The sequence below is a fragment of the Cimex lectularius genome, unplaced genomic scaffold (genome assembly GCF_000648675.2).
Source record: "Cimex lectularius strain Harlan isolate CLEC.00 unplaced genomic scaffold, Clec_2.1 scaffold8, whole genome shotgun sequence".
NCBI classification, from domain to species: domain Eukaryota; kingdom Metazoa; phylum Arthropoda; class Insecta; order Hemiptera; family Cimicidae; genus Cimex; species Cimex lectularius.
In genome coordinates, this window is record NW_019392656.1 from 2,077,653 (window position 1) to 2,099,125 (window position 21,473).

The following is a 21,473-nucleotide window of genomic DNA, read 5'->3' on the forward strand; positions in this document are numbered from 1 at the left end:
TTAGCAGAATATAAGATTCGTTCTCATTGCTTAGTATATGATAATAATAATACTATTAAATGATAACATCAACCCATTACAATTTAAATTAGTAATATTAATTAATAAATAAGTGTTAATTAAAACATGAATACAAATTTGTTTGTACGAAGAATTTAAAACTTTAATTATATACTTAATACAACTTTAATTATAAAATTTGTAAAATATTAAATAAAAAATCCATTTGTAAATATGTTAGGTTCGAATCAGGGCCGCAGGATTTACCCAAGACCTTTATCTCACAATGATGAGCGCCGAGTTAACACCTAAACCCTTGTGGTGACTGACGCCCCTGGTTGTTACTTTTGTCTTTTTTTTTTATAATTGGAAGTTTTAATTCTAACACTGTTTAGCAGAATATAAGAATCGTTCTAATTGCTTAGTATATAATAATTATATTAAATATTATTAGTATATAATAATTATATAACCCACTACAATTTAAATTAATAATACTAATAAATAAATAATTGATAATAATTGATTAATAAATAATTAAAACAAGAATACAAATTTGTTCATATGAACAATTTAAAATTTTAATTGTAAAGTTTGTAAAAGTTTAAATGAAAAACAATTATTAAAAACTTCTTTGAAGAGTACAAACATAAAATTTGTTATAATTACATAAATAAATTAATTTTATGTTTGTACTCTATAAATAGGTTTTTAATGATTGTTTTTCATTTTGTTGGATTCATGAGGAGTGGTCAAGGATGAGGTAGTTTAGAAAAGCACTTTTCATTTTTTCCGGCGTTTAGAGCTTTAATTGGGTCATCTTCAAGGCATAAATGTGGTGCTATTCTTGCGGTGTCATATTGGTGTTGTGTGAAATTACTGTGAGACTTTTATAATTAGTTTTAAATTGTTAATATGGAAAAATTTGTATTTTTGTTTTAATTGCAAAGTGTATTGTATTTTGAGCATCTGCCCGTTTAAATAAATATTGTTAAAACTTTTTTGAAAGACTTTTGAAAATGGCGATGACATGATAGTTATATGGGACTCGAGTGTATTCATAAGAAGTGAACTTTTTTTTGGTTCAAACGACAAAATCAAATCATTGTTCAAATCGTTCCTGTGGATGGGAAAAATCCATTTTTTTTTAAATGAAAAAAACATTTGTTAATGTGACGAGTTGAAAGCATGAGACCGTTTGCGCAATCGGCTCTAAAGCCTCTAGCCCGTCTAATATTAGTACGATAACCTTCTGCTGCCAGCTCGTCCTTGGTGCTCGTCTATTTATTTGTTCATTTTCTCTGTTCTTTTCTCATGTTTCTTTATAAGTCGGTCGGCGCCCTTTTTAACAGACACGCTCATACAATGCCGACATACAAGAGCGTCACTCATGTTATATTCGATCTCGACGGCCTCATACTAGGTAATCACTATTATCTTTTAAAAAATTTGATAAGGGAAATGATAAAAAAAATACAAATTTAATTTTTTTTTAGACAGTGAAGTCCTGTACAAAAGCACGATCGGGGCGGTGATTGCCTCCTTCGGCAAGGAGTACACTCCGGATCTTCGGCTAGCAGTCCTGGGCACCAAGGAGCAGGACACTTCAAAGTTGATAGTCGAAAAGCTCAAATTGCCCGTCACACCGGAAGAATTCGGAAAACTGGCGAAAACGGAACAATTTAAAGTTATGAATAACATTCCATTGAAACCGGGTAATTAGATTATTACATTTTTTTTATATTCAAGTTCAAGAATTCAGACAGTATCAACATCTCGAGAACTGCTCTTTTCAAAAGCTACATCTATGACAAATTGTATCTGTCCAAAAATACCTTAAAAGTAATGAAAATCCATCATCACCTCAATAACTTACTTTAAGATCTTGCTTGCAAAAGTAGTACAGTTTCTTTGGCCTGGATGTGGCCAAGTGGTTAGTGGGTGTCCGACCCGTATTTGCGATGCTAGTGGTCCTGTGTTCAAAGTCCTTGGCTTTTTAATTGATAATGGTCTGAGAAATGTATTGTGAAGTGGTTTGACCCAGTCAGCGACACCCAATGAATATAGTTGAGTGTTAAGCCCTCCTGTATGACAGGAAATACTTTACTAATTTTTATGTTAAACATTTTTTGCATTATCACCTTTCCATGGACCAACCATATTAACATTTTTCATATTATTCTGTGTTAAAGCAGGAAGGACGATGTATTAATTTTATTCTTAGGCTCAAAGTTTCTGTCCTTTATGGCGCTATTAAATATATTTATAGCAAACTGGTCAAAAGTTAAAAAGTGTAATGAAAATAAATCATTACAAAACACCTCAACAACTTAGTTACATTAAGATAACAGAAAAAGTTTGCTTGCAAAAGTAAGGCAGTTTAACTTTTTTAGATTGACACCTTTACATTGACAATCGTACAGTCGTATATACATTAGATTGCTTTATATGAGGAATAGACAATAATAATTTTGTTCTTAGTGATTGTTGAGTTGTTAGGTTACTTGATTATTAAATTATTATATAATTTTTGGTATTTATTACACTATTGGCTCTGGGTCTCTCATCATTGAGCAACAGTAAATTTGTCTGACTCCTCATGACACCAAAAGGGTAGTTGGATGTTAAGCCCTTCTACGTGACAGGAATTATTTACTGCAATATCCTCTTGTTGTGTGCGAGGTAATGATCCCGTAAATTAATCGTTATTGTTAATCTTGATCAAATGATCAGTAAGGATCCAATTACTATATGATTATATACCTTAAATTTTCTTGGTTTTCAACAGTTGTTGAACAGCTATTGTATATTTCAGTTGAAAAGCCATGCAATTAAGGTGTATACAAATTGAGAATATAGCAAAACATTTTTTGTTGCCAACAACATGCCAACAAGATATCCAACATATTCATAATTTGCTTCAGTTTATTAAAACGTTTAAATAGTGATGTGATGAACTGACTTTGAATAATGATAGTATTAATAATCTTGAATTACCTTGCTGATATGCCAGAAGAGTTTGAACATTTCGCCAAAATTTTGTTTTTGGGTCTGCTGATTATCACATCTAATGTTTGAACATTATTTGGGCAGCAAAATTTTGATAAATAGTTGACTTATGCTGTGAAGTATTTCATGGGTTAGGTTTTATTCCTATCCACAATATCCATACAATTTTACAATTTTATAGATAGAAACATTTTTACAAGAAAAACCTCAAAAATCTAAATTACAATCATATTATTGTATTTTTTAATTTTTTTTTATTTAGATGGTTGGTGGAGAAAAGAACAAGTGTCTGAAACATACAAATTAAAGAAATATTTATGCCTCGCAACATTGGATTTTCATATAAATTCAACATACACATATTCAAGCATGAAAATTGTAACAAACTGTCATTTTTCATAATTGAATTTTATATAGTATTTGTTCTGGATTCTATATTTGTAGGTAATGGCAACAATTAGGGATTATATTAATAGTATTATAATTTTTTTCACATATTAAATTCCATTCTATATAAGGTAGACAGTAATTAATAGCCAACAAGAGTTCCTATTTTTCCATTAAATAATAAGAATTATTTATTGAAAACTTTTAAGGTACCGAAGTAAAACAATTTTGCTGGACTTACACAAATAATATTACACCCGTGAGCTTGTTTTTAAATTACCTTTTGTATTATTTATAGAAATAGCTGATTGTAGTTGGCAGATAACAAATTGTGCCAATGTCATCCTTTATTCATTTTTAGAGAAGACAACGAGGGAGTGTTTTTTTTTTTTATTTGGCCTGTTTTATTTAGCCTTTATTATTGGATTGCACAAATTTACAATTTAATAAAATAAGTTACTAGCAAGGAGGAATATTATCAAATAAGACTCATATTATGTACTCTTATATATAAGAAAAAAAATTATAATAATACTGGTTATTTTGTACACCATACATCTATTTTCTCATGATGGGCTGTTTATTTTTCTAGGTCGTTAGTTACTGACACACACGTCAGCATTGATATATTGATCCACACCTCTGAAGATGGTGAAATGCTTTAGTTTATATTTGTCTCTCTGTTTAATTAAGTGCATTCCATATAGGTTTAAAACGAGCCTTTTTGAATGCACCAATCAATACATTGTATTCTTCAATAGATGTGCTTGTTATATACTTGAGGAAATTGAGATTTCTTAATTAATGTTGTAAATTGTTAAACATTTTGTTTTATTTATGTGATAATTATTTAAAGTGTAAAGTATTATGAGTTATTTCCATCAAATTTTAATATTTAGAAATTCTCTTTTTCAGGTGCTGAGAAATTAATTAATCATTTACATAGCAAGAAAATCCCTATAGCAGTTGCGACAAGTAGTGGAGAACAGAGTTTTAACTTGAAAACTGCTATCCATAAAAACCTTTTTTATAAATTCAGCCATGTGGTGAAAGGCAGTTCCGACCCCGAAGTGGTTAATGGGAAACCTGCTCCTGATATATTTTTAATCGCAGCGAGGCGATTTCCAGACAAACCAAACCCGTCTAATGTGTGTTCTTGTTTTATAAAATCTTGTATCTTTATTTTGTTCAAATTAAAAAAAAAAAAATATATATATTACAGTGTTTGGTATTTGAAGATGCTCCAAATGGAGTGGCGGGGGCGACTGCTGCAGGCATGCAATGTGTGATGGTCCCGGAAGATTACATTCCTAAGGAACTAACAACCAAAGCGACTCTAGTCATTAAGTCTCTCTTAGAATTTTTACCTGAACAGTTTGGACTGCCACCGTATTAAGTACCGTTAGTACGTTTTTATGTTTTGTTTAATACATTTTAGTAGATGTTTCTTAACTGGTTTTTTGTTATTTATTTTTTTAGAACATTTTATTGCCTTTGTTGGTAATTTTTAGTTTTTTTTTTTTACAATATTTATTATTTTGTAAAGAGCTGTTTTTCCTGGGGCTCCTGTTTAATCCTTTTAATTAAGTATCTGGATCCGTGATATCTAGTCAGCAAATTAAAATTTGTTGATTTATTTAACATTTTAGATTTAAATACATTTAACAAAAATTAATCTTGTTAAGAGTTAAAAAACCAAAAAAACTTAAACATTTTAGTGGAAGAATCTTGATGATTTACTTTTGTACAATTCTTTCAAATCAATTCAAATAGTTTTTTTCAATGAAGACTGTTGAGTCATCAGTGTTATTGTTTTATTTTAACTGAAGAGCTCACTGGCAAACGATTATTTATGCTTATAATCTACAAACTTGACCAGACTATTCAATCAAAGAAAATTATGTCGAGATTTTATTATTCAAATCTCCAAAGAGACTGAAAGTGAACAACAAAGTATATCAAACAGTAAAAATGTCACATAATATTTTATTTTGCACAGAGCAATGAGACTTAATTTATTGATAATTAAGAGACAAAATAATTTTTGTAACGATAAATTTTAACTAGCCTCACACAGTGAATTATTCAAATTGAATTATTGGCATTTATTTAAATCTATTGGTTTTATTTTGTAAAGATGAAGTTATATATAATTATATAACAAAAGTTTTAGTTGTGTAAAAACAAGTTTATGTTGTGTAAAACTGTAATTCCTTTGTGAAGCCTTGTTGGTTGGTATGTGAGGAAAACATTTCTTTTTAATTTATCTGATAGTTTTTTTCCTGATAACTATTATGTAATTTGATCTTACAGTAATAACATTCCTACTATACTGCCTACTTTTGTAGCATTGTGAATTTATTGTATCAGAAATAGAACAGAGGGCCCCTCTATATATATGTAATTATTTTCTCCTTGAAAGAAACCTTCACTAAGTGGCAAGTCAATTTTTTATAGATAGTTATTTATAAAAATGCTTTTTTCATAATTGTTAAAGACTGTTCTATATCAAAATGAAAAACTCTGAAACGTTATCAATTATTCAATAGTGACTACATATTTTAAATGTGATCATGACTCTTAAAGAGTGATTGTTGTAGGAAGTTTAGGGAGATTATCAATCAAACATTTGCCTGATCTCACATATGCTTTATTTCTTAGGCTGTCTTTTTCTTTAACATGTTGACTGTTCTGGTTGCTCATGGCAGAACCCAATTTATCGTGTAAAATAACTCTCTGTTTTAAAAATAATGTAATCATTTTCAATCAATCTAAGTGATATAATTTACACGGTGAAACAGTTAAGTAATTGAAATACACATTCTGTAGAACGTTTGTTTAATTTGGGTGTACGTGAATAAAAGTCATTTCTACTTTCTGCAATAATTTCTCCTTTATTGTATGTAAATGGGTAAATTAAAATCTCAAAACACATACACAGAAAAGCAAATTACGTGGTTTTCACAGAAAAATTACAAAAATCACTTCCAGTTGAAAAAAATTGAAATGCCAGTGACACTTTTTTCCTTTTTGAGGTGGCCTAGGAAATTCAAAAGGAATTGTGTTAGCGGGTGAAGTGGAGGGAGAGTTTAAAAAGTATATACGGAAGGACACAGACTGTGACTGCTTCCAAAAGGAAAGTTGGCATGACACATGTGTTGCATCTTACGCAGTCAATGTGTTAAGGCATATATATTTATTTATGTTTTGGTTTAAAAAAACCAGGCATTTTTTGTGAACTTTTGGCTTGGTTTATCCATGGAGAGCCTGTAGTAGTGAATATAATTCACTCTAAAACATCTAAAAGTCCAATCACAATTTTAATTCACATTGAATTATAGGACTTTGCTTAATCATTTAGTGTAATTTGTCATGAGGACTTAAATTGATTTTCTTCACTTATATTTTACTGTACCAAATGTAATGCTGTTTTATGTTGTTTCAATGTTAGTATAATTATTCGTACATCTACAGCTTTTGTTTGGTGGTAGAGCCAGGTCACTTATTGTCTGATAATTAAATTAAAACTAGATACTACTTAAATTCTTTCAGAGGATACTGATGCAGAAGTCTCACAAAGATTCCGATTAATAGTAATTTTGAACAATCACTGATTTTTACATGATGTAATATCTTATTTTTGTAGAAAAATAATATAATGAAAAGTTGTATATTTTTTAATCTAAAATATAAATATAAGGTAGGGTTATTATTTTTCAAGCATAGATTCAAATATCTTGTATAGTAGCTTAAAATCAGTGCACTCTTGTATCAACACTAACAAAATTAGTAAATTGGAGCTGGTTTAGTTAGTTTCTGCAGTAAATTACTTTTAGTTTGCATCGTGCATGTTAGAAATTGAAGGCGTTTATTTGTAATACAATTTTGTTTTGGGACTGATGTATTTAGACTTATTTAATTTGTAACATTGTTGGATTTAACACATGTGATAACTGAATGTTAGGACAATTATCTTTAGTTTTTCTGTATAATGATAATAAGTGATGTAGATGTAAAATGCACTTGGATTAGTTAAATACTTTTGAACAGATAATAAGTTCTTTTCAGCTTCTGGAAAAAAATTGGGGCTGACTTAAAAAATATATTATTGTTGACAAAGTGTAGTTTTTTCTTTCTGTTACATATCTTTATTTCACCATGCAGTGGCATAGTTTCTTAGTGGCTTAGAAACAATTTTAAATATGCACTGTTTAACCCAATATGTTTATTGCAGAGACCATAATTCCCCAGTTTAATTTTATCCTTTGACAGTTTTTGAATTGACCTTTGAATTTAATATTCATTTGTATTTGTATTCAAACAATTTGTAAATAAGTTATGAAATTTCTTTGTAGTGCAATAATTATGCAAATTTTAATAATTATATTTAAATCAATCGGTTGTTTTTCCTCGTTTTGTTTTGTAATTGTTTCAGTTCTTGAAATGCTTTTCTATTCTCTGTAAAAAAGATAACCTAAGCCTCTCGAGAAAAAATCATTGCTAATCTATTTCTTTTACAATTTTTTTTTCCAAAACAAGAGTCCTAGTATTAGAAAAAGATGGGCTTAATTCTTCTCAATGATGGTATTTCAAAGAGGAAAAGAAAAATGGTAGAAATACATTCAATGGCACACATTTTATGATTAAAATTAGCCTACTAATCCTCTTTCATCTGTGATAACGTCTTTATTAAGTTGCTAAGTTTTATATCTTTATGAAATTTTCTATTATTTCTGTTTTTGCAGATATGAGTTTTCAGTGGTATGAGATGAAATAGAAATACCATAAAGCATTTAAATTGTAATAAAAAATCTCATATTTCTTTAATCCTCATCTAATCTGTTTGTATTAATATTGAAATTCCATTCTCTGATCGAAGTTATCACTTTATTGATGTTTTAAAAATATTTTATGATAAAATAATTCTACAGATTCCACCCATTTCAACATTAGTGAAGAAGAAGTGAATTGAATTGTGAAGATTAACTTGATATTTACCACGTTTTCTCCCCACTTTATTTCTATAAATCTTTCTCACACTGTCTTATTGCTTAGTTTGTAATAAAGGAAATTTAAAATGAAACTGTTTGCTTACTTAGTTCATCTTAAGTACTCAAGGCTACAAACCAAACGTAAATATTAGACTACATTTCTTTATAGAATTATTATAAAAAAAATAAAGAAAGACTTATACACCTCTCTATTTACTTCAAAGATTTGTTTCTTCTTCTAAATCACTTTCTGCTTAAAAGTGCTTAAAATGTGTTACTGGAAGAGTGATCTTGGATTCATCATCTTTATTTTAGACAGCTTTAACAAAGGAAAAATGATTCCATTTGCAGATTGGTTTGGTTTTTTATAAATTATTAAAAACTAAAAAAAACTTATTTGATAGAGCTGATGGGAACAATATTTGAAAACTACTTCAGAAAATATTAATGTAAATAAAAAATACATGTTTGTGTTGATTTATTGTAAAGAGTAATAAAATAAAAACCTACCTTCATGCATTTGTTATTTATTCTGCCAGATAAAAATTAAGTCTTTATTTAAAATATTTATACTAATTTAAGAATCCATATTTAATACTGTTACAATAAATGCTTAAGTCCCCTCCCCCCCAGCATTGGAAAGCATTGTGCAACCCTTGGGAGAGAGAGAGAGAGAGAGAGAGAGGAGAGGAAGTGAGAAATGAAGGTTGGTTTTGTACAAAAAAATGTTAATGTAAAAAAGAAGAAAAAAAACAAAAAACGAGTGAGATAAGAGGGTAATGACAGCAGACAAGTTGTGTCCGGCAGGTCCAAGGAAACTGACTGGAAAAAGCATTGGCGTTTCACTAGATGATGGTACATTGGGTTTTCTTTCTTATGTCCTGGAGGAATGGGGGATTGGCGGGGAATCAGGATGGATACCTGGAAGGGTATTGGGGAGTGCAATAAGGAGGACGACTTTCCCACTGTTGGCGTGAGGAATAAGGCTCTTCAGAAAAACTGTCGGATGGACACCAAGATGGGTCAGCAGTGGCCACCAGAAAATAGGTTTTGTGGGTTCGATGTGGACGAGGTTTTGGAACAATTAATTTTCTTTATTTTTCTTCCATATATGGATTACTATTATTGTGATGATCGTTGTGAAGAGAGGAATCTGCACGATGGAAGAGAGGGGACAATCATCACAAACACACGGGAAGAGGAGATAAGCTCCAATCTGGAAAGGAGTGCACTGGCAGAAAGATGTATTAAATTTTACTATTTGATGTCATAGTGAAAGATTTAAGGTACATATATATATCTTTTCAATTCATTTTGGTTAATTTTGATTTTTGTTTAAATTTTAATCTCTGAACATTGCCTGGTAAATGATTACTATTCTACAAAAAAAAAAAAAGCTTCTCGTACATTGTAAATGTTCAGTTTGTTTCATGCCAAGAAGAACTTTTTTTAAAAATATATTATTTTGCTTATGTTATTTTCATTGTTCACCATCACATTATTATCATTTTTTAAATCAATAATATTTTTATTTTATTGAAGTTAATGTTGATTTATAGCATTATTTAATACTTTACTCATGTAATAAGCTCTTAGAAATGACTGAAAAACTGCAAAATTACTTTATTGATGTACGTAATTATTATAAATTCGGCCGATTTAACGGCGCGAAAGACCAACACCTTCGCATCACTTTTAAGACGTGCGGGTTTAGCCTATTCGACTAATTTTTCTACTTGCTTATGGAATTCCTCAATCTTCGGTAGTAATGCACTATTATTATTATTATTATTATTTTCAATCAACTTAAACTTAAGTTAAAGTAAAATTTAAATACAACGACGAGATAACGGCTAACTAAAGATGACTAAAAACAGTCTCATATTCAAACATGACCGAATTAAGAAAGTAATGGGGAGGAATTTTCCTGATGTTCCTCGGATTTCTGTGAGTGTTTATGTGTGTATGTGAATTTGCGTTTGTTTGTTTGCTTGTGTGTGCTTGAGAGACATTAGAATAATTCAAATGATTATTATTAGATTGGAATATATATAACAATCTACCTTTTTACAACAGTTAGTTTTTGACTAAAGAAAATCGAAGAAAAACCTAAATAACACATATGGTACAAAGGTTTTGAAGAAGTTTTTAAAAAATGTTTTCATGCGGTTGAATAATTTTTCTACTTTCCTATGGAATTTCTCAGTCTTCGGAATTAATGCACTATTATTAAACACCACACATTATTATTTTTTAATCAACGACATATTTCTATTTTATTGAAGGTATTTTAATAATTTAAACGAGTCTTAAGGTCTCACATATTAGTGAAAAAACTTTAAGATTACTTTATTAATAATAGGTAAGTAAGTTAAAGGCTCGAAAGACCAACACTTTCGCATCACTTTTATGTCGTCCGAGTTTAGCCTATTTGACACTTTTTTCTACTTGCCTATCCAATTTCTCAGTCTTCACTCGTAAACTGTCCTGGGTAACATAATTGGCAGTTCATTTCCGAGTGTCAAGTGTCTAGCAAACTAGAGGACAAATAAACTAAAATAATTTAATTTTTTACTCATAATTATCTTTTGTGGCTGTAGTTTAGTCTATTTTAGAAGTACGCTTAATTAAACAAAAGGTTTTTTAAACTTTAATTTAAAAATTCAATATCGATAAGCTTTTACTTGTACCCATGTTTTAACAATAGTTTATTCAATTGAAAGATAATATCCTTGAATATTTTACCCTGTTGATTGTCCCGCCATCATTCGTTCAATGGTATCTAATGTGGATTATTTATCATAGATCAAATAAAATGATATTGAACGAAATTACATGATATGAATTGGATCTTTTGACTTTTCCTATATATTAAGCGATATTCATAGCGGCTTGAAGCGTATCGCTAGCTATAGATTATGTCGTAATAATTTAGCAAAGGCATTCCATTATTATCTCATGAATTGTGGGAACATTGCACCATTGAGCAAAGGGATTAAACTTGGGAACTTCCTTAGTAGTAGAACATTGTTCAAAGCGGAAGTACAACATTATCTATTAGTTAAATTAATACACCTATTAGTTAGATGTAACAGTTATAGAAATTTATATTTCCATTTTTGATCGGTACAATTTTTTTTAATCGTTAATTGTTATTCCTTTCGAAAAGGCCCCTTGTATTCGAAAACCGGTGGTTCGTATTGGGCCGCAGGTCGGAATTTTTAAACCATTAAAGCCTCCAGCCAAGACCATATTTAAACACATATGTACATTAAGTCACAAATTCTCAATGGCATGAATATTCATCTCACTGATTTTTATCAATAGCTCACGTCAGTACATGACACACATGAATTACACGTCACATGAATTAGATCTGAGCCGATGATCGCTTTTAATATCTTTGAATGCTAATATTTTTTTCTTACCATTAGTTATTAAATTAAGCAACTTGTAAGCTCACACACATGCGTGATAAAAGAATAAAATTAATTTATTAATAATATGTACTTAATTATTATAAATACGCCCGCTTTAACGGCGCGAAAGATCAACAACTTTGCATCACTTTTAGATCGTGCTGGTTTAGCCTATTCGACTTATTTTATACTTTCCTACGGAATTTATCCCTACAATGAAAAATCGTTCGAACCATCGTCAATACTTCTTTGTATGTATCCAATCTTACCATCCACAATGATATTAACATGCAATGTGTCCTTGAAGTACAAGTATCTCTAAAAGAAGTTTCTCAAAAAATTATCCAGTCACACAAACCCTCCCTCGATTTGAGCTATCGTGACTGAAGTGGTTAGACCAGCGGCGCTGCGTACTGAGCAGTATAAGGTCGGGGGTGTGGATCCCTCTTGTGACACTGACTTTTTCATCTCAAACAAGTCCTTAGACAAATATAATATTTAATTGAAATAATTTATATGGTCAATTATGGCCGCTAAACATTTTATTTATCGTTGAGTATAGTATCGGCCTTCATGATAAATAGTGTAGTAAAGAGACCAGGGTTGAAGCCATGTAGGTGAAAGAACCAACTTGTTTTTCTGCTGTCGAGCTTTCGGCTGTATTTGACGCCTTCTTCAGTGCTTTGAAAAACTATTTTAAAAAACTTTACAATCAGTTCTGACATGTGGTCCTAATAGAAGGGGCCAATAATTCCGAGTATCCGGCCCCTTCTATTAGGACCACATGTCCGAACTGATTGTAAAGTTTTTTAAAATAGTTTTTCAAAGCACTGAGGAAGGCGTCAAATACAGCCGAAAGCTCGACAGAAGAAAAACAAGTTGGTTTTTTCACCTACATGGCTTCAATCCTGGTCTCTTTATTTCACTATTATTGTTCTTTTTTCAATCAACGACTGATATTTCTATTTTATTGAAGTTAATGTTCAATTATACCATTAGTTAATAATTTAAACAAGTAGTAAGCTCTCACAAATGAGCGAAAAAACAATAAAATTACTTTATTAATAATATGCACGTTTTTATTAGAGTCCAACAACGGTTGGCAACTCCCCTCAAGACAGTGTATAATGTAAATATGTAAATAACCAAATTACGAGATATACGAGAGTATATTTTATTTATACAGGTGATAATAATAATAAAAAAATATTATAAATACGCCCGCTTTAACGGCGCGAAAGACCAACACCTTCGCATGACTTTTAAGTCGTGCGGGTTTAGCCTATTCGACTAATTTTTTTACTCACCTATCGCATTTCTCAGTCTGCCGTATTAATACTCTATTATTATTATTATTATTATTATTATTATTTTTTCAATCAACGACTGATATTTCTTTTTTATTGAAGAATAGTAAACTAAAAACCAAAACCTAGAAAATACTAAATTAAAATTAAATAAAAACTAAAACTTTATGGGCATTATAACGTATTAAAACTAAGTGTTCTTATTTAAAACGTAATATAAGATTACTATTTAAAATTTAAATACAACGACGAGATAACGCCTAACTAAAGTTGATTAAAAACAGTTTCATATTCAAACATGACCGAATTAAGAAAGTAATGGGGAGGGATTTGCCTGATGTTCCTCCGAATTCTGTGAGTGTTTATGTGTGTATGTGAATTTGCGTTTGTTTGTTTGCTTGTGTGTGCTTGAGAGGCATTAGCACGATCCAAATGATTATTATTATAATGGAATATATATAACAATTTACCTTTTTAGAGCAGTTAGTTTTTGATTAAAGAAAATCGAAGAAAAACCTAAATACCACATATGGTACAAAGGTTTTGAAGAATTTTTTAAAATAATGTTTTCATGCGTCACAGCACTAACATTAAGCCAGCGCTGCACTCGGAGGACTCATGCCATGAAAAACCAGCCAATGCTGACAGTGTGAGGTTATTAGTTGCTGGCACAAGGAGGTCACGAGGTCATCTTTGATCAGGCGATGTGGCGGGTTTGCGTGATGGAAATGTGTAGAGGACTCGAGCAGTTGGGTTAGGGTGGATCAAGAACGGATTAGTTCGCTGATAAAAGGAATGTTGTTGGAGGTTGTGTATAGGTTAGTGACGTAGCATGGACCTTTGACAATTTCTCTGAAGACTTTTGACTGGACTGATTGGATGCACTGGAGGTTGGATGGCATGGCAGAACCCCACTGTTCCATTCTGTATGTACAAAGTAGACGCAGTAAAGCCTTGTATAAGGCAAGACAGATTTCGGTCCTAGAATTCTTCATAGTAGTCCAAGTTTTTTGTTAAATAGTTGTCTCTTAAGTTTTGCGTGGGGATTCAACGTCAGCCTAGATTTAGTTCTATCTGAGTTGATTGGAAGGCTGTATCTTTTTGTTCTTGATCGCAAGACTGTTTTTATTTCAATGTGAACGTTCACTGAGTACTTTTTCTCCATTCAGTCTTGTCCTCTACTTTTTGTGCCAGTCATCGATAAACCCATTGGTTTATTTTAGATTGATTCTTGGATGTTGGAGACAGTTTGGATAGGATTCGAGTTAGAGGACGAAATTGCGGTACCTTCAGCGTAGGGGGTGATATAGATGATAAACGGGATGGGACCAAGGTGTTAATTTTGTTGAGTAATTCGAGTGCTCTTTGAATTTTACTTTATTATTTTTTTATCCCTCCAGTGTAATCTCCAAGGATTTCAGGGTAAGTTTAAATCATTAAGTTTTGGCTTTCTCCTCTTCTGTCCTGGGAGTTTTATTATTTGTATTTTATTTTTAATTATCCATCTTTGGTTACTTGTTCTATATTTTTGTCGTTCTATTTGTTAAAAATAACTAATAAACCCAACCTTTTTTAAAATTTAAGTTCAACAGGTAGGCATTTATTTATTTTTCATGTTCGTCTCTATTGAGTGACGGGCATATATTTATCTGTAATTTTGGTCTGTAACAACAGTACTTCCAATGTAAAATGTTTTGCATATAAACTTGCTATCCTGGCTGGGTTATTCCATATTTTCGTAAGAATTCGGATACATATTTAAAAAAAAAGAAGGTCAAATTTTGACCTATGAACAAAAGAAACATGGGAATCATCAATCAATTCATTTTGACCTTTTAACTTTTCTTATTATATTTTTCTCTCCAAATTGTAATGGCCTGATTTTCAAAAATTGGTCTAATTATTTTCACCGATGTATGGAAAAAGATAACAATATCCTATTTTTAAGTTTCCGGGAGAAATAAATTTTTAATATAAAAAAAGAAAACAATTTTATGTGAGTTTGTGTTTATATTTATTACACCTTAAACATATTCTGACCATAAGGGTGTATAATTTTTTGTTTCATTACCAACAACTAGCAAGGGCTTGATGAATAATGGCGTTGTTATTTCAACTTGAACAATAATTATAAATAAAATAGGTATAATTTACATAATCTTTTCTTTTTAGTTTATTTTTTAATAAATGAAAAAAGAATAGAATTCATTATTATTTAAAATTACTGTAAATTATTCAGTCTTTAATTAAAAATAAATATAGCTGCTAAACTAAATTTTTGAGGTATAATAAAACTAGCCACTACATTGTCAGATTTTTTAAAATTTTTATGATAGTTTTTGAAGGTAATGGATCTGTCGGTTTCTCTGCAAAAAAAGAAAAAAATATTTAAGGCATTGTGCGAATGTAGGGTCAATTAAAACATACTTAGTCACAAATGATGGTAGGGGACAACAAATCTTGTTCACCTGCCTGACGTATTTTGACCACAAGAATATTATCATATTCTCCACTAGAAACAAGTTTGATAGTTGAGATTCCGCACAGAACTGTCTCTTCAGTTGGCCCTGCGATTAATAATGGGTTATTTCTGCCTTATAAAATACAATTATAAGTTGTGACATACTCGGATACGTATCGACTCCGCAAAATGTTTCTGCCTGTTTTTGTTTCGGGGTCACGAGATCATAGCCGCCACTGATTTCAACGTAATCTTTTAATCCAGACTCTTGACACTAGAAAAGGAAAAAAATTAATAACGTTATTTTAGCACTACCCAATGAATTCACTTACTCTTCTCATAGTTCCTGTTTCTTTCTTGTTAAACCCTGGGACAGTCTCACCGACGTTCAGCGAAAGGATTGAAGCGTGTACTGGGTACAGTGCCATTAAGCTGCAGTTAGATGCCTTACCAGTTTGTCTCACGGTGTAAAGATCTTCGAGACCATCAATAAGCATATTGCAAGCTAAAAAAAACAAAACATAATCACAATATAATAATTTCGTACATGTGAGTTATAAATGAAATTTGTGATATACGTAAGTTATGTGCGAGTATTCCAAATATAATATACAATTACAATTAATTTACATCACTATTGGCGTATGTTATCATATAATAATATACGATATTTTAATTATTATATAATAATNTATTTTTAAAGTTTTGTATTATTATAATAATTATAATTTTAATTATTATATAATAAGGTGATGACAATGCTAAGAAGGAGGTGTTTTTCCTAGAATTTTCAATGGCAGTCTCTCCCACTCCAGAGATTTTGTAATAATTTTTATTAACCAACTTGCCCGTCTTAAGTCAGATTTTCCTGATGGCATATCAGAGAAATTTGATTTAGATTCCTAGGTTATAAGTAACTGAATGTATAACAGCAATTATTTGTAATTTCTTTAAATAAAAGTTTTTTAAAAACGGATTCGTCAAAAGAAATTATTTAAATGGCGCAGTTAAAAGTTAGGACTTTGTCAAAAGTTATTGAACGAATATCGAGTAACTTTCCGTTTCAAGCGTACAATCAAGAATCGGCGAAGAGTTCAGTGCATATGAACTTTACTCCCGGACGACATCGAACTTCGAGACCCTAGGAACAATCGAATATGGTCGTAGGAGACCTAGCTTTCATGTAAGACACCAATTAAAACAATTTCATTTAAATTTGTAATATTATTAGCGTAATGTTAAAAACGAAATTTTTTATTAATTGTTAAGAAATTCCCAAAAATGGCTCTTCCAGAAGTGAAAAGAGAATTTCTGGACAAGGTCCCAGAATTCAGAAGAGACCCAAGTGTTCTAACACGATTCATTGACCTACCGCAAAAACTAGTTAATACATTTATAGTTAATAACCACCTAAATAACTTCAAAAATGTATACCTGCTTTTATGCTTAAGAAATAAGATAAAAGGCCCTCAAGTGATTGAAAATAGTAACATGTCAAATGGGCAGATTTAAAAACTGCATTGTTAGAAGGGTACGCCAACAAAAGATACTTGTACACTCTCCAGATTGAAATCTTTAAACTAATATAACAAAATGAAAAACCATATGTGTTCTATCAACGAGTACAGAACTTGTTAAACTTACAAATAGCCTATTTTAAAAACCGCAATTCCCTTCAGGCCAACACTTTAATTGGTTACGAGAGACGCGTCGCACTCCGTGTCTTACTAAAAGGTCTAAAAGAACCCCTAAGCTCTTTGCAGTCGAGTTTTTCGTAAATTATTTATTACTAATGTAAAATTAATTGACTACACTTACGTGAAGGATTTTTGAGAAAGTTCACTTTGAAAGAAAATCCTTTTGATTGTTTCGGTACTCGATACTGAATCAACGCAGCATTTTGAGAGGTGATGAAGACCTTTGAAGGTGCAGTCAAGCCGCAGAATTCCGATACTCTCTGCTCCAAAGGAAGTGGGTGCTCCGAGACGGTGGGGAAGTAGCCTCCGTTCAATTCCCATCCATCAACTACCTAAAAATTTCATCGATGTTATACTTAAAATCGAGAAAACAAGTACACGCTAGATTTATTTATTAACTGCAACAAGTCCTCCAGTATTGCAGGGCACGTCTAAATAGTCGAAGAATATCTCAACCACTTGGCTTGGATCTGCGACAACATAAAAACCACAGACTGTAGGGTCGTTGCTGGTGGATCTGTAGTAATAATGACCCTCAGTGCTGGCCACATGGAAGCAATCTATAACAGAAAATAGCGATGAAATGCAACTCTTTGAACTGTGGCATTTTAAAGTTAAGTCACAAATAGAAAAAGACGCAAGAAGGGAGGATAGAATAAAGGCAAAGCACAAATGACTTAAAGCCGGAAATGTGCAATGCTGACAAAACAACCGCACTTTTGAATCTTTAAAAATTAAATATGTTAAAACAGTAGAAATGTCGTTAAAGAACATTTGAATCCTAGGTTATATACGGAAATTGTATTTTCCCCTAATACACCAGGTTAGTTCAACATCTCATTTGCATATATTGTGTTTGTACTTGTTCAAGAATAATGTGTTCTCCCGTGTGAAACTTCTATGTGGGAAGCTAATTTCATGTATTTGACAGTTCAACAATTGTCCTGAGAGACAAGAGACCTAAGGGGAGACGTCACTTGACGAACAGGGCCCTATTTCCGCAGAAGAAATGAGACAGAGCTTTTAAACGTCTCACAAGAGTCATTTTAATGTTATCGTACGAGACCACTCCTTGTCAACATACTTCATAATAAATTTATTTTTCCATTTTAGCTTCAGAAATTGTAGGATGCATTGCAAAAAGAGGATCGTTTCAAGTCTAGATGTTTTTAAGTTAGTCAATAAGTAATAATAAATGAGATTGATAATGATAATTTCTTTATATTATTATAAATTCAAAATTTGTAAATATGAGTCATCCTGTTAAGAATAGTAGAATACGTAACTATTAGGATATTGCTTTCAGAGAGAGAGAGAGAAAACCTGGAATTTATTTATTTTTTTGTTGAAAAAGTGTCGAAACAGACCGATAATCATAATCAAAATCAATTATTTGAAAGTTTCGCATTTGAATGCGAAACATTTGATTTTATTGTTATTTTGCTTCAAAAGAATTTTATTTTTAAAGCTTATTAATTTTTCAAGACTTAGAAATATTAAGAATAAAACATAATTTTCTGCTAAGGATCAAAATCTTATTACATTTTGAAGGATTTAGAATGCCTTTCCTAAGAGGTGGATTTATCTTGGAACGAGAGAGATTTATTTTTCTCAAAAACTTGTGTTAGTCCCTTAATACCCATTACAGGACGTTCAAGGTGCACCATACCTCAAATTTTTCCGGATTAGCCAATTTACGTTCTTCTACGCACGACAATTAAAATTCAAACAGTTCAGATTTGTTCCTTTGAGGATTCTGTTCAAAATTTTATTATGCTTGGATTTTATAAATCTTTAAACTATTAGCAGGTAAGGCAAATTCGCCTGAATACACTTGATATATTTATTATACGATATATACTTAATATTTCGATAACGAGAAAAATTGGAAATCTAGTATATGAAATAATTGGCAAAATTTGATGCTGCAGTGTAAATTTAATATGTGTGGTGATCAGTGACCGTTAATCGATATTTATTTAGAAATCGTGAGATGCGGTCTGGTGTGATGTAGGTTTCAGAAAAACATTTTCTTTATCGTGCCAACGTTTCGATCTTTATTGAGATCATCTTCAGGGTCTGGGATTTACAAACATTGTTTAAATTTAACAAATACACGTAGGATGTGGAAAAAAGTGAATTATGCAATGCAAAATATATTCTTTATATTCAATCAAAGTATTTCTACTCACTCAAAGTGTTTGTTTTCTGTGTAATTGTGCCCTTCTTCCACCTAAACAATGTTTGTAAATCCCAGGCCCAGAAGATGATCTCAATAAAGATCGAAACGTTGGCACGATAAAGGAAATGTTTTTCTGAAACCTACATCACACCAAACCGCATCTCACGATTTCTGAATAATCATCGATTAACAGTCACTAAACACCACACATTTCTATTTTATTGAAGTTAACATTAGTTAATAATTTAAGCGTCATAAGCTCTTAGATATGAGTGAAAAAACTACAAAATTACTTTATTAATGTTTGTAATTATTATAAATACGCCCGCTTTAACGGCGCTAAAGACCAACACCTTCGCAACACTTTTAAGTCGTGCGGGTTTAGCCTATTCAACTAATTTTTATATTTTCCTGTTGAATTTCTAAATCTTCGGTTTTAATGCACTATTATTATTATTTTCAATCAACGACTTATGTTTCTATTTTTGAAGAATAGTAAACTAAAAACTAATCAAACATGACCGAATTAAGAAAATAATGGGGAAGGATTTGCTTGATGGTTCTACGATTTCTGTGTAAGAGTTTGTGTGTGTGTGTGTGTGTATGCGTTTGTTTGTTAGCTCTTATCTATCTCTTTGTTGTTGATGTTCACACGAGGACAAGTCTGTTTTTTGAACGAACTCTGAATACATTTTTCACCATTCCGCTTTGTCTTCTAGTTTCGGTACCAGTCTTCGATAAGCCCAAGATATTCTTGGATGATGACAGGATTCGGGTTAGTGGACGAAATTGCGGTATCGTCTGCGTAGGTGGTGATAATTGTGTTGGGGGTGTGCAGGTTCGCAGTATAGATGATAATCAGGATGGGATCAAGAAAGATCCCTTTGGCAGGCCGGCTTATATCGATCTGATTTCCGAGAATTCGTTACTGCACCTCACTCTTATGCAGCGGTCGGTTTTGTTAAGATAAAATAATAACACGTAATATTTTTTAAGTTTTATAGGTCTAAATTATGGAAATGTTGAAAATGTATCTCATTTTAAAATAGGGTGTTTTTTTGGGTTATTTTTGTTTAACTGATTGTTGTTTCGATAAATATAAATCCCCCCTCACTTTTTACCTTTATCATTGGAGTTTATCTCTTCCACATGTGATTAAAAGATTCTAAGTCAATTATGATACATATTAGTATTATTAAGACTGCAAATGGGTAAACTTTTTTCAAAGAGTCAACGAATTTACCTATCTCGGCTGCTAATAGGAGCTATTTTTGGTCTTTCAAAACATATGAAAAGCAGCTCGATCCCCTGGAACCCAAAAATCAGGCTCGAAAGAATCCTTATTCGCCCAGTAGCGACGTATTCTTTTCAAACTTGCACCATCCCCAAGACAGATGAAAATAATCTCTTGATCTTTGAAAGGAAAATTCTTCATAAATGTAATAAAGCTGGGCTGGGAAGTGTCAGGAAAAATAATGGATTGACAACTGGGCACGAACAGAAGGGTGGGCTTATGTGGCTTGATGGGGTTCGCAAAGTTGCGAAAATTATTGTAGAAGCTCGCAACTGTAGGGCAGCTGCAAACGAATGAAATTTAAGGCATAAACATATTAAGGAGACCATTACAAACGGTTGTAGCGTCCTCAAGATAGTTTCGCAATCGGGTAGTCTTCACTGTTTTTGATATTATGCCATTGATTATTCGTCTATTATTATTATTACACTGCAAATATATATANATATATATACAAAATTAACAAGTTTTAGTTGTTAATTATTAATTATAACATTAAAATTAACTTTACCATCTAACTATAGTTTCAAAGTTTTATGAAATATTATTAATATTTACCTTTGATTATACTGTCTGAGGATCGCTTTGTTTTCGCGCCACTCAGGCCGCTTCGAACTTTCTGCAATAAAACAAAATCAGAGTCAACATATTTTATATTAATTATTTCTAATTATGAAAATCGATCGAATTTGTTAAATTTCAATGATGTTTAAAACGAATAAAGCT

The 21,473-nt window shown here is 31.3% G+C and overlaps 2 protein-coding genes across 2 annotated transcripts in view; one reads left to right on the forward strand and one right to left on the reverse strand.

The window, feature by feature from the left end:
* Positions 1 to 991: 991 nt before the first annotated feature.
* LOC106669721 (probable pseudouridine-5'-phosphatase) lies at positions 992 to 7,515 on the forward strand. The gene is made up of 4 exons (XM_014399390.1): positions 992 to 1,423; positions 1,497 to 1,715; positions 4,312 to 4,544; positions 4,619 to 7,515. Exons 1-4 carry the CDS (start codon positions 1,315 to 1,317, stop codon positions 4,790 to 4,792), a joined length of 735 nt encoding a protein of 244 aa, XP_014254876.1. The 5' UTR covers positions 992 to 1,314; the 3' UTR covers positions 4,793 to 7,515.
* A 7,576-nt stretch (positions 7,516 to 15,091) lies between these two features.
* Positions 15,092 to 21,473, reverse strand: part of LOC106669736 (corticotropin-releasing factor-binding protein) — a 30,354-nt gene continuing 23,972 nt past the window's right edge. Inside the window, exons 2-8 of the mRNA XM_014399423.2 lie at positions 21,306 to 21,366; positions 17,671 to 17,831; positions 17,393 to 17,603; positions 15,907 to 16,079; positions 15,740 to 15,848; positions 15,541 to 15,680; positions 15,092 to 15,479 (exon numbers count right to left, since the gene is read on the reverse strand). Of these exons, the coding sequence (XP_014254909.1) occupies positions 15,541 to 15,680; positions 15,740 to 15,848; positions 15,907 to 16,079; positions 17,393 to 17,603; positions 17,671 to 17,831; positions 21,306 to 21,366 (855 nt within the window). The 3' untranslated portion in view covers positions 15,092 to 15,479. The remainder of the gene's footprint in view (positions 15,480 to 15,540; positions 15,681 to 15,739; positions 15,849 to 15,906; positions 16,080 to 17,392; positions 17,604 to 17,670; positions 17,832 to 21,305; positions 21,367 to 21,473) is intronic.